This window comes from Choloepus didactylus, chromosome 14, assembly GCF_015220235.1.
Source record: "Choloepus didactylus isolate mChoDid1 chromosome 14, mChoDid1.pri, whole genome shotgun sequence".
Lineage (NCBI taxonomy): Eukaryota > Metazoa > Chordata > Mammalia > Pilosa > Megalonychidae > Choloepus > Choloepus didactylus.
The window spans coordinates 2101847-2115017 of record NC_051320.1 but is presented as its reverse complement, the minus strand read 5'-3'; the positions used below and the strand labels follow the sequence as shown (position 1 = coordinate 2115017).

At 34.9% G+C, this 13171-nt stretch overlaps 1 protein-coding gene across 1 annotated transcript; it reads left to right on the top strand.

Moving 5' to 3' along the window:
• The first annotated feature begins 727 nt into the window (after nucleotides 1–727).
• On the top strand, nucleotides 728–1729 carry LOC119509566 (olfactory receptor 5T1-like). Its single transcript, XM_037803562.1, has one exon. The coding sequence runs from the start codon at nucleotides 728–730 to the stop codon at nucleotides 1727–1729; it is 1002 nt and encodes a 333-aa protein (XP_037659490.1).
• Nucleotides 1730–13171: the final 11442 nt, after the last annotated feature.

Genomic DNA, 13171 nt, shown 5'->3' with positions numbered 1-13171 from the left:
AAGAGAGAAATATGTATTGCACTGTTTTGATGGCATACAAGGTGCATATAATTCTAGAATAATTTCTCCTGTCTTATTCACAACAATTCCACAGGAACTAATGTGACAGGATCATTGCCAGAAAAGAGCATATAAAATAGTTTGGTGTGAAAAGGCTTTTCTGTAAGACAAATTGAAATAATTCTAATTTATCCCAGTTTTAGTCATCTGGCAGCATTTTTTAATTATGCAATTTTCACCCAGTTTTTCTCTTTTAAATTGAACACAATCTTGTGAGGTAAATGTGGTTCCTCCCATTTTATAATCCTCATCATTAAGGAAAGGTTTTTCATGCACATTGTAGCAATTTCCAAACTAGTGCTCAAGTGGTACCCTTTACTATAACATTTTTGGATCCAAAAATCCTGATATTCACTGTTTTTTGAATTTTTAAATGATATGATAAAAGGGAAAGTAGCAGAAATGTTAAGAGAAAATAATTCACTTAAATTCATTTTTTTTTTCTTTGCTAACATGACAAATTTAGGCATAACATGAATGAAACCATGTCTTCCTTTTGTTTATACAGGGAAATGCATCCACATGGGCTCCATTATTCCTTCCTCAGTGCCTCTCCTATCACTGCCTAGGTTATCATATGCCCTTCTAAGAAGCAGACCTGGAAGTATAATTGTTTGAACCTTATTTCACCAGATATTGCCTTGCAGATCTATAAATATAAACCAAGATGTCAGCATTATCATCAGATTTGGAGCCAAGCAGTATTCATTTGAAAAATTTGACAGAGGTCACCATGTTCATATTGAGGGGCTTCACAGATAATATTGAGCTAAACATCTCCCTGTTTTTCCTATTTCTAGTGATCTATCTTTTTACTCTGGTAGGAAATTTGGGACTGGTTTTATTGGTCATTGGGGATCCCCGGCTCCACAACCCCATGTACTATTTTCTGAGTGTGTTGTCATTCATGGATGCCTCCTATTCTTTAGTTGTCTCTCCCAAAATGTTATTCAATTTACTATCAGAGAATAAAACCATTTCATTTCTTGGATGCGCAATACAGATGTTTCTGCTTAGTACTTTTGGGACCACAGAAAGCTTTCTCTTGGCTGCAATGGCTTATGATCGCTATGTAGCAATCTACAACCCACTGCTCTATTCAGTTAACATGTCACCCCGAGTCTATGTACCACTCATTCTTGCTTCCTATGTTGCTGGCATTTTGAATTCTACTTTACACACAGTGGCCACTTTTAGTCTATCCTTCTGTGCATCCAATGAAATTAGACATGTGTTTTGTGACATCCCTCCACTCCTTGCTATTTGTTGTTCTGACACTCACATCAACCAGCTTCTACTCTTCTACTTTGTGGGCTTTATTGAGATAACTACTATTTCCATAGTCCTGATCTCCTATGGTTTTATTCTGTTGGCCAATCTGAGGATGCGTTCTGCTGAAGGGAGGCAAAAAGTATTTTCCACCTGTGGATCTCACCTAACTGGAGTGTCACTTTATCATGGGACAATCCTCTTCATGTATGTGAGACCAAGTTCCAGCTATGCTTTGGATCATGATATGATAGTGTCTGTATTTAACACTGTTGTCATTACCATGCTGAATCTTGTCATCTACAGTTTGAGGAACAAAGATGTAAAACATGCAATGAAAAAATTGTTTGAGAAAAATTGGTCCACAATGAAATATATTTTTGGCATTGAGTCAAATTGAAAAGAATACTGTTTGTCAGTCCATATTAATATGGTCAGAAACTAAAGAAGATGGCTTGTTTTTTGCTAATATAATATTCTTTCCAAATAAACAATTAGTCCTTCTTGTGCAGCATTTTGTAAATGCCTGTGACAACTTTTGAACATATCCATATTAAACATTCACTGACGTGCATGTATTACTGTTCTTAGTCATTTTGTTACTTGTTTTTCACTTGTCATAATTACAGTTGATGTCTTTGGGATTTGATGGCATCATATATTTTCACATTTTTCATAGTAATTCCTCTGCACACATTATGAAGTTGTTCCCCTTCTGAAATCCCGGGAAAGACTTCCCTGTGGTTAACTCTCTTGCTCCATGTGCCTTTCCACATGCAGATCTACCCAGGCATGTAGACACATCTTTTGTACTCTTTGGCCCAATACCATACAATTTTATTCCATTATTAAATTCTTTCCTTTCCACTTTCCAATTATATACATTAATTATATCTATTCTAAAACTCTTCAAAATGTACTGAGAATACATGAGAATATTTTTATTTATTTTGATAATATTTTGATGGCATGCATGTGAGGAGCAGGAAAGACAAACAAAATTAAAGCTTATGAAGAGCCTACAATTACTATAGGATGTAGATGCCTCACAATCTGAAAAGATTCGAGGGTTCCTAGGATGCTGGGATATTGGGCTCAGTCTCTATCTCTACCTTTACCCTCTGTGTATGAGGATTGACTTTGCACTTGTTATTGTTCCTCAAAGCTACTTCTAATGAGCAAAGCACATAATGGAAAGATTCCCATTTCAGGGCATTCTTGCTTCTACTTTTTTTTTATTCTGCTGTTTTACTTTGGTTCCAAGTTTTGCTCATTAGGTAGAGAAACTCCTCTGGAGTCAGCACCAAATGGGAGTAGTCAAAGGGGATGCATTAAATTTCCCTTGAATTACAATTTAAGTACTTGATACGGCTAATTGTTGAAGATTGAAGGTGGACGAACTTGAGAGATAAAAATAAAACAACAACAAAAAGCTAGAGGCCCAGACTTAGGAGGACCCCCACACTTTCTTGGATTTTACTTTCAGGGGTCCCAATAAGTTCCCACAGAAAAATTCCTTCATGCCTCTGCCAGAAGGAAGGGAAAAGTAGCCATTTAAAATAGTCCCAAAGCATTCTTTTTCCCTTAACAAACACCTGCCCATAAGTGGTATTATTTTACCAGAGCCTAACCATTCTGGATTTGCAAAGTCTAACTTACCTGGAGAAAGACAGAAACCCAACTCCAAGCTCCACTGGCCCTCCTATATCACCTAGAGAGTGAAAAAAAGAAAAGTGATAAATATTTGTGAATGTCACAATCCAGGGACCCAGGCTCACTAAAAGACTGAGAACTTATACTAGGATTATAGAACATTTACTCCCCCCACAGCTTACCAATACATTAATAGGGTTATTGTATATGAGAAGGGGTTACAACTCTCAGGAACTGAAAGGTTCAGACCCAACGTAAGAAGGAGTCTCTAAAGAAATGCAAAGACAACAGAGGAGACAAAACAAGGACACCAGAAAATTTAACCACAGCCACAGGAAAGAATTAACACAGCCTAACTTCCAGAGAGATGAACATAAGAGCTCATGCTAAAACTCTGTTTACCTCAGTTTGCCTTCCCAGATATATCATGTCTGGCCTTCAACATTACATCACAAGGCATGCTAAAAGGCAGAAGAACTGTCTGAAGATGAGGGCAACATCTGAACCAGACCCAAATTTGACAGAGATATTGGAATTATCAGAGGAATGATTTAAAATAATTGCAATTAATGTGCTAACAGCTCTAAGGGATAAAGTGTGCAACATGCAGAAACTGTTTTGGAGGAAGTAACATGAGCAAGATTGTGGTGTAAGACACACCTGTCATACAGGAACCTGAGAAACAATCAAAAATGGGCAGAATTTGTCAGAATTAACTTTCCCCAAACTCTGGAAGACAATCAAGGCTAGACAATGACCCAACAAATAACTAATGTTATTTTTTGAAATCAGGAAAAAAAGAAAACAGAATAGGAAATTTATGAGAACTCCAGGGCAATTTGTTTGTCCTGGACCCTTCCCCTCCCTCAGTCCTGCATGGTAGTTCCTATGACCCATAGTGGTGGCCCAGGAACAGTCAAGTGAAGTCCCTGGGGCTTGATTATTTCTGCACTTTAATGATGATATTGGATGTCTTTCTACAATTCAAAATTTCTGATTTTAGGATATTTGAACATAAAATTTGTTCTCACAAATAATACAAACATACATAGATATAGAAACAGAGACAGATAGAGATGATAGGTAGAGATTATGGGTAGAAATGATGGGTAGAGATAGTGATATAAATAGAGATAGAGATAGAAATGATAGAGATAGGGAAAAATTGTTGGGTATATGAATAATTATAATAAACTTTTTTTCATTTATGTAATGACAAGTATTTAATGATATTTATGGAATTACAATGACATAATATGGCATGATGCACATGTCAACTATATAATAAACATTTAATACACAAATTTAAAAACATCATGGAAATATTTAGAATCCCTTAATACTACATATGGAAAGATTGTACAGGCTGAAACAATTAATACACACAATAGGTATAAGACAGGTGTATCGATAAGATAAGGAAACTCATAGAGATCACAGTGAGGATAATTTTTCTTTGTACAGGCAAATATCCAGGAGATACAAGATAGATGGATGGATGGATGATGGATAAATAGATACTTTGATATATAGATAGGTAGATAGGCAAATGGATAAAGTCTCTGTTTATCACCATTTGTACCACATACAAAGGGGTGCTTTGGGCATATGATGGAAATTTTATAAATCTCTTCAATGACATCTGTAAAATCAACACTTCCTTGCAGGGTTGTCAGGGAAGATAAGTGAGGTTTAAATGTTTCCCGGGCTTGTTGTGCCTGGAAGTAGCTCTCAAATATCAAATAGTGTTTTTGTTTGTTTACATTTTTTTTATAATGGTGACATTAAGTCACTTAGAAGGCATTTCTCACTTAGAAAGCATTTCTTTTATTTATGCTTATGTAGATTTTTCTGGTGTGACTTGACTTCATTGTCAGGGCTATGATGCTGAGTAGGTTGAGAAGGGTGTTATCCATGTAACTGAACACTGCAGCTCTCCTCCACCCCTGGACACCGTGACCAAAACCCAGACCATCACAGTGTCATTCTTTGTTAATTAATTTTCTTTGACTTTATTTACAATATTTTAATAAAACTTTGCATAAATATAAATTTAGTTAAAATATTTACTCCTCCTTTAGAGGCATTTTCATTATAACTTATATATGGCAGTTTGTTTGCAATAAATCAGATATGCTTTCTCATGAAAGAACCTTGGATAAAATGAAGAAATTTGAGCAAATTGGGAGAAAGGTGAAGACATTGGCATTGGTTTTATACAATGAAGTTTCATAAAAATTCCTTTTGATAAAAGAAATTTGCTATATTTCCCAAGTATAAAGGCAAAATAAAATACACTGAGAATGAGGTATTCATGGATTATCTGTTATTTTAAATCCTTCTGCACACTAAGACCACATGGAATTTCTCTGCACTATAGTGCAGATAAAAAAAAAAAACAAATAAAAATGTAAACATAACGCTAATAAGTCACAAATTTAAAAACAAAATAGAGTAAGATGAGGATGACAGGTTAGCGTAAAAGATATTGTGACCATCAATGCTCCCTTTAAAAAAAAATTAGAAATGATCCTGGTTATAATGAAGATAGCAATGCCAGCAGACTCTGAGTAAGTTCCAAGCAACTAAATAGAAAAATGCATTTATAAGAGAAAGTATAAAAATGATTTAGGGATACCCCACTAATCTCACATAAAATATTGTGACTTTTTGATATCCTATCCTGCCCACATGCACATAATTTTCTCGTCAGAAATATCAAATTGGACATCAGTAGTTATCACACTTTGAAAAAAATGTTGTCAGTGACTGCCATAAGAAACAATGTAAGTCTTGCTTAATTGTAACAATGAAACATTCAGGAAAAATCTATTACATTGTTAAGTATAGATTTTCCTGTAAGGTAAGGGAAGACAATATGCTTCCTCTCACAGGCTTTGGAATTTTATGAAAAACACCAAATTGCTTTTTTTTTTCTTTCAGCTTCCTTTTTTTATTGAGGTGAAATACACATAATATAAAATTAACCATTTTAAAGTGCACAATTCAGTGGCATTTTGTACATTCACCTTGGCCATTGATCTTTTTTCCACTATTGCAAATATTTTATCTTTTATATTTTTATTGTGAAATATAACATATATATATATATATATATATATATATATATATATAGAAAAGCAATAACTTTCCAAGTATGATTTAACAAGTAGAGAGCAAATTTCAGATAATGTTATGGGTTATAATTCCACAATTTCAGTCTTCTCCTTATTGTGAAATATAATATATATACAGAAAGGTGATAACTTTCTTTAACAAGTAATTATATAGGAAATTTCAAAGAACATTATGGATTACAGTTCCACAGTTTCAGTTATTTCCTTGTTGTGAAGTATAACATAGGTACAGAAAAGTGATAACTTTCAAAGTACAATTTAATGAGTAGTTATACAGAAAATTTCAAAGCATATTATGGGTTACAGTTCCACCATTTCAATTGTTTTTTTCTAGCTATTCTAATACCCTAGTATTAGAATGTATGTATATGTATAAGCATTTAGTATTTGCAATCCTTTGCTAAATCTATCTTGTCTGTTGCTACACCTTCTTCTCATTTAGTCGCTTTCTCGATCTTCAGGGATTTCTAGGCAGTGAGCACCCTAACTTTTTCACATTGAAAGGGGGTGTTCATGTTATGGGATAGGGGGATGCATTTGGTTTATGCTCTTGAAAAGGTTATTGCCTCTGGGTTTTGGGACTTATTTGGCATGGGAATACTCTGGAGAATTTAAGTTTCTGAAAAATAAACTTAATAAGTGAAACTTGTATAGAGTCTCAGATAGTGACCCAGGTATTCTTTAAGGTTTCTGGGACTGCTGTTGATTTGGGCTTCTCATACAGTGGCCATCTGGCATATCTAGCTGAAGCTTGCATAAGATAACCTCCAAGATAGCCTTTCAACTCTATCTGAAATCCCTTAGCCACTGAATCTTTATTTGGTTACCTTTCTTTTCCCTCTTTTGGTCAAGAAGACATTCTCAATCCCTCAGTGCCACAGCCAGGCTCATTCCTGGGATCCATGTCACACATCATCAGGAAGACTCACTCCCCTGGGGGTCATGTCCCACATTGGGGGGGTCTTGATGAAGTTATTCCAGAGTTGGACTTTGAGAGAGAAAGTCCACATCTGAACAACAAAAGAGGGTCTCTGGAGGTGACTCCTAGGCATAATTATAGGTAGGCTTAGCCTACCTGTTACAGACATAAGCTTCACTAGAGCAAGCCTCAAGATGGAGGGCTTGGCTAATTAAGTAGGGTATTACTAATTTCACATAGCATATACAGTGCTAAAGATAAACAAAAGGGTTTTACATTATCTTCACTTAGTTGTACAGTCATCATCACTCTCAATTTTAAACAATTATCATGACCCAAAATGCCCCAAAGTTCTTATCAGCCCTAATTATTTATCCCCAGTATTTGTGTGGTACCAGTAAGGTATTCCTATTAAATATAGTCCTTAGTATGAAAAGGTAGTTTTTTCCATGTACCGCTCTGTTGTAAACTCTTTGTGCCAGTGTCATAATTAGAAGTATATCATGCAAGCACTTATTTGCATTTGTAGTGCTAATCTATGGGATACATGCCCTTAACAACCCTTTCAATAACATTCACCTTCAATATGGCATTCGTACTTATAATCCCATTAATGAAAAATCATCACCCCAGTCCATTTGCATACTTAAAGTTTACACTCATTAACATTTCTGTACATATATTCAGTTATCATTCCCTCTTCGATAGCTTCTGTCTATCTCTAGGTCCCCTGTATTTTCCATTATCAGTCACTGATTTTACACTGTTCACGAAGTTCATATTAGTTGTAACATACAATATCTCTTTTTGTATCTGGCTTATTTCACTCAGCAGTATGTCTTCAAGTTTCATCCATGTTGTCATATGTTTCAGGACCTTGTTCCTTCTTACTGCTGCATAATAATCCATTGTATGAATATATCACAGTTTTTTATACATTTGTCTGTTGAAGGATGCTTGGATTGGTTCCATCTCTTTGCAATTGTGAACAATGTCACTATGAACATTGGTGTGGAAATGTCTGTTTGTGTCACTGCTTTACTGGGTACATACCAAGAAGTGGAATTGCCTTGTCACAGAGTAACTCAATATCTACTTTTCTAAGGAACAACCAAACTGTCTTCCATAGTAGCTGTACCATTATACATTCCCACCAGCAGTGAATAAGAGCTCCAATTTCTCCACATCCTCTCCAGCATCAGTAGTTTCCTGTTAGTTTAGTGGCAGTCATTCTTATTGGTGTGAGATGATATCTCTTTGTGGTTTTGATTTACATTTCCTTAATGGCTAGTGAAGATGAAGATTTTTTATGTGTTTTTTAGCCATTTGTATTTCCTCTTTGAAAGAATGTCTTTTCATATCTCTTGCCCATTTTATAATTAGGCTCTCTGTATTACTGTCATTGAGTTTTAGGTTTTCTTTATATGCAGGATACCAGTCTCTTATCAGATATACAGTTTCCAAATATCCTGTCCCATTGATTTGGCAGTCTTTTCATCTTTTTCACAAAGTCTTTTGAGGCACAGAACTTTTGATCTATTTATTCTTTCATTGCTTGTGCTTTGGGTATAAGGTCTAAGAAGCTACTTCCTATTACTAGGTCTTGAAATTGTTTCTCTGTATTATCTTCTAGGAGTTTTATGGTACTGTCTCTTATATTGAGGTCTTTGATCTACTTTGAGTTAAGTTTGTATAGGTTTTGAGGTAGGGGTCCTCTTTCATTCTTTTGGAAATGGATATCCAGTTCTCCCAGCCCTAGTTGTTGAAGAAACTGTTATGTCCCAGTGCAGTGGATTTGGGGGCCTTATCAAAAATCAGTTGACCGTAGATCTGGGGGTCTATTTCCAAGCACTTGATTTGATTCCGTTGATCAATATGTCTATCTCTGACAGTACAATGCTGTTGTGACCACTGTGGATGTGTAGTAGGCTTTAAAATAAGGAAGTTTAAGTCATTTCTCTTTGTTCTTTTTTAGAATGCTTTTGGCAATTCAAGGCCATTTTCCTTTCCAAATAAATTTGATAATTAGCTTTTCCAAGTCAGCAAAGTAGATTGTTGGAATTTGGACTGGAATTGCATTGAATCTGTAGATCAGTTTGGGTAGAACTGACATCTTAATGATGTGTAGCCTTCCAAACCATGATCATGGTGTATCTTTCCATCTAATAAGTTCCTCTTTGACTTCTTTAGTAATTTTTTTTTTTTAGTTTTCTGTGTAGACATGTTCTATATCCTTGGTTAAATTTATTCCTAGGTACTTGATTTTTTAGTTGCTCTTGTGAATTGATTTTTTTTTTTTTTTTGATTGCCTCTTCAGATAGATCATTACTGGTGTATAGGAACATTACTGACTTATGTGCATTTATCTTGTGTCCCATCACTCTGCTGAATTTGTTAATTAGCTCAAGTAACTTTGTCATCAATTTCTTAGGATTTTCTAAATATAAGATCATATCATCTGCAAACAATGACAGCTTTACTTCTTCCTTTCCAATTTGGTTGCCTTTTATTTCTTTGTCTTAGCAAATTGCTCTGGCTAGAGCTTATAGCATAATGTTGAATAACAGTGGTGACAGCGGGCACCCTTGTCTCCTTCCTGATCTAAGAGGGAAGGTTTTCAGTCTCTCACCATTGAGAACTATGCAGACTGTGGGGTTTTCATATATATCTTTATCATATTGATGAAGTTTCCTTCAATTCCTACATTTTGAAGTGTTTTCATCAAAGAGGGATGTTGAATTTTGTCAAATGCTTTTTCAGCATCTATTGAGATGATCATTTGATTTTTCCTTTTTGATTTATTAATGTGTTTTCCTACATTGATTGATTTTCTTATGTTGAAACACCCTTCCATGCCAGGAATGAAGCCCACTTGGTCATGGTGCATAATTCTTTTAATGTGCCTTTGGATTCAATTTGCAAATATTTTGTTGAGAATTTTTGCATCTATATTCAATAGGGAGATGGATCTGTAGTTTTCCTTTCCTATAGTATCTTTATCTGGTTTTAGTATCAGAGTGACATTAGCTTCATAAAATTAGTTAGGAAGTGTTCCTTTGCTTCAGGAATGGTGTCAGTGCTTTTTGGAAAGTTTGGTAAAACTTCCCTGTGGAGCCTTCTGGCCCTGGCTTTTTATTTGTAGGAAACTTTTTGATGACTGATTGGATCTCTTTACTTGTGATTGGTTTGTTTAGCTCTTCTATTTCTTCTTGGGTTGGTCTATGTTGTTCATGCATTTCCAAAAATTGTTCATTTCCTCTAGGTTGTCTAGTTTATTGGTGTACAGTTGTTCATAGTCTCCTCTTTTATTTTAATTTCCTTCATGATCCATAGTAATGACCCACTCTCATTTCTGATTTTGTTTATTTGGGTTGTCTCTCCTTTTAACTTTGCCAGTCCAGCTAAGGGTTTGTCAATCTTGTTGATCCTCTCCAAGAACAAATATTTGGTTTTATTTATTTATTTTTTGTTTTTGTTTTTGTGTTTTTTTTTTAATCTCCAGATCATTTATTTTTGTTGTAATATTTATTTATTTTCTCCTGCTTGCTTCAGGGTTAGTTGCTGATCATTCTCTAGCCTCTTCTGTTGTTCAGTTAAGTCTGTTGTTTTAGCTTTTTCTTCCTTTTTGGTGTATGCATTTAGAACTATAAATTTCTTTCAGCGCCTCCTTCAATGCATCCCATAGCTTTGGATATTTTGTATTCTCATTTTCATTTGTCTCCAGACATTTACTGATTTCTCTTGTAATTTCTTCTTTGACTCACTGATTGTTTAAAAGTGTGTTGCTTAACCTCCATATATTTGTGACAGCTCTGGTTCTTTGATGGTTATTGATTTGGAGTTGCATTCCATTATGGTCAGAGGATGTGCTTTGAATAATTTCAAATTTTTAAATTTATGTGACCTTCTAGCTTAAATGCATCCTTGTCCCTGTCCACTGGGCACCTGCAAGCCTCTGAGGTTGGGGAGGGGCTCCTTGCACTTCTGTCTGGTGCCCTCACCTCTCCCTGCTGCTCACCCGTGCACACCGTGGTCTTCCATGGAAGAAGATTAAATGCTGTCACCATAAGTCCTCTGAATCCCAAGTTCCCTCATGGGAGCTTCCAGCTATGGGCTGTGAAGGGTTATCTGACCCACCAACTGCTGAGACAGGTGCATGGGGAGTGAATAGTCACTTGCTCCCTGCTTGGGGGCCAACTGCAGCCACCCACCATGCAACATGCCTAGTTGAATAAATTCACCCTCTCCTTTCAGATGCAATTTCTCTACTTTTCCATCCTAGTCCCCATTAAGTGTACCTCTCTGGCTGGTTGCACCCAGGAACCACTGTTCTGGGCTCTTTTATTTTTTTTCATGGAAGCAGAGTTTGAAATGCCTTTCCTATTCTGCCATCTTCCCAGAAGTTGCAAATTACTTTTTCATGGTATACTATCTTTGCTGAGTATTGGATTCTTATTTTTGATGCACCTTCTTACATTTATTTCAATACACATTAAACATTAAATTATTTTTGGGAGGGACATTGAAAAGATTAGAGCCATTAAATGACAAAAAAATTGGAGGGACTCAAAATGAAGGACAGAATAGTTGCACCTGTAGAATTCTGTGATAATCTTTTATTCCTGTCCTTTTAATTTATGTTTTATTTATTCTCAGTTTTTACCTCCAATATCTTATACTTATTTATATAAAACATAAATATCAATTAAGCAATATAATAGTATTTTCAAGATGCTTATGATAATGTAGACTCACAAACAATGTGTGCAAAACTGTTTGTGAAATTAATGTAAAGTGCTTAGGCACTACTGAGTAGTAGATATACACAGAAATGAATCAAAATCTTGATATTTCACTATGGATTTGCCATTGAATAAAAAGGGAACCTTGCAAATGTCACTGAAACATTGGAGATAATACTAAAATTTGACATCAGATGAAAATTTCTTTTCACCTGTAATGAATCCTCTGTATTGATTCCCCCATTTTCTTCTTAATATGACAGTGAGAATAATTTCTGGATTGTTTCACCCTTTTAGATTCTCCCTTAAGAGATGTTAAGCAAGTTGTTGATTATCCTTGAAGCATTTGAAAGTTTCACAAAATTCCCTGGGGAATCTACTCTTCAGGACAATTGGTGCTTGTCAGTGAGCAAATAATTTTTTAATCATATTTATATGTATTTATTTATTTGTTTAATCATTTATCTATTTCATAAGTTCCTACTTTATACTTTTGGCCTTCACTTTTAACACACAATGTTGCAGGTGAAAATATCATATCTATAACACCAGCTAGTCAACATACCTTCATTTCAACAATAGTCTCCTCAAATGGATGACACAATGGAGAAGTGTTTAAATGATTCCTTATTATTTAATATATAAATACAATAAATAATATTTTTAAAAAGTTACAATTTCTTTTTCTTTTTTGACATAAGGGCAGAAATTCATTATTCCTACTTCTCATTTCATAGACCACCATGTGACTGTTTACGACTTCTCTTTTGTTATATTTTCTTTTCTTACATTTCAATATTTCATGTTTTCCACTCTGTCCAATCCCTATCCCAAGTCTTCTTCCCCACCTCAACACATATGCTACTGGGCTTCATATATGGTCTACACTATGAAGCTATCCTTGCAAAATGTAGGAGTTTATGTGTATATGTTTTAATGTGCATATATGCTATTTTGCTGTAAATCTTATTGCTGCATTTTAAATCACTTTAATTATTTGAAAAGAAGTCATTATGTTCCATAACATACATCTAACAAATTTTATGTATGTATTCTTTAATGATATGTATTCTTTAATGATAGAATTTTGTGTCCCCAACTCAGCTATTCCCAACACCCCTCCAATGTATTGCTGTAATGAACAGCCTTGTGCTTATCCCCTTAAAATATTGTGAACCAAATTCCCCATAATATATTTATCACATATGTGCCTATATGTGTGTATGTTGAGAAATATACTTTCCTTTTCAGTTTTCTGGAAAAGTTAGTAGGCAAGACACCTGGATCTGATTTTGTTTCAGAAGAGGGAATATTCTAAATATAAGATTTTATTTTGATTTTTCTTTACCCTTGCATTTTTATTAGAATGTTTCTTAATCCCTATATACATG

What these genes read in the sequence shown, in the direction of transcription:
- LOC119509566 (XM_037803562.1), top strand. Translation starts at nt 728, where the DNA reads ATGTCAGCATTATCATCAGATTTGGAGCCAAGCAGTATTCATTTGAAA.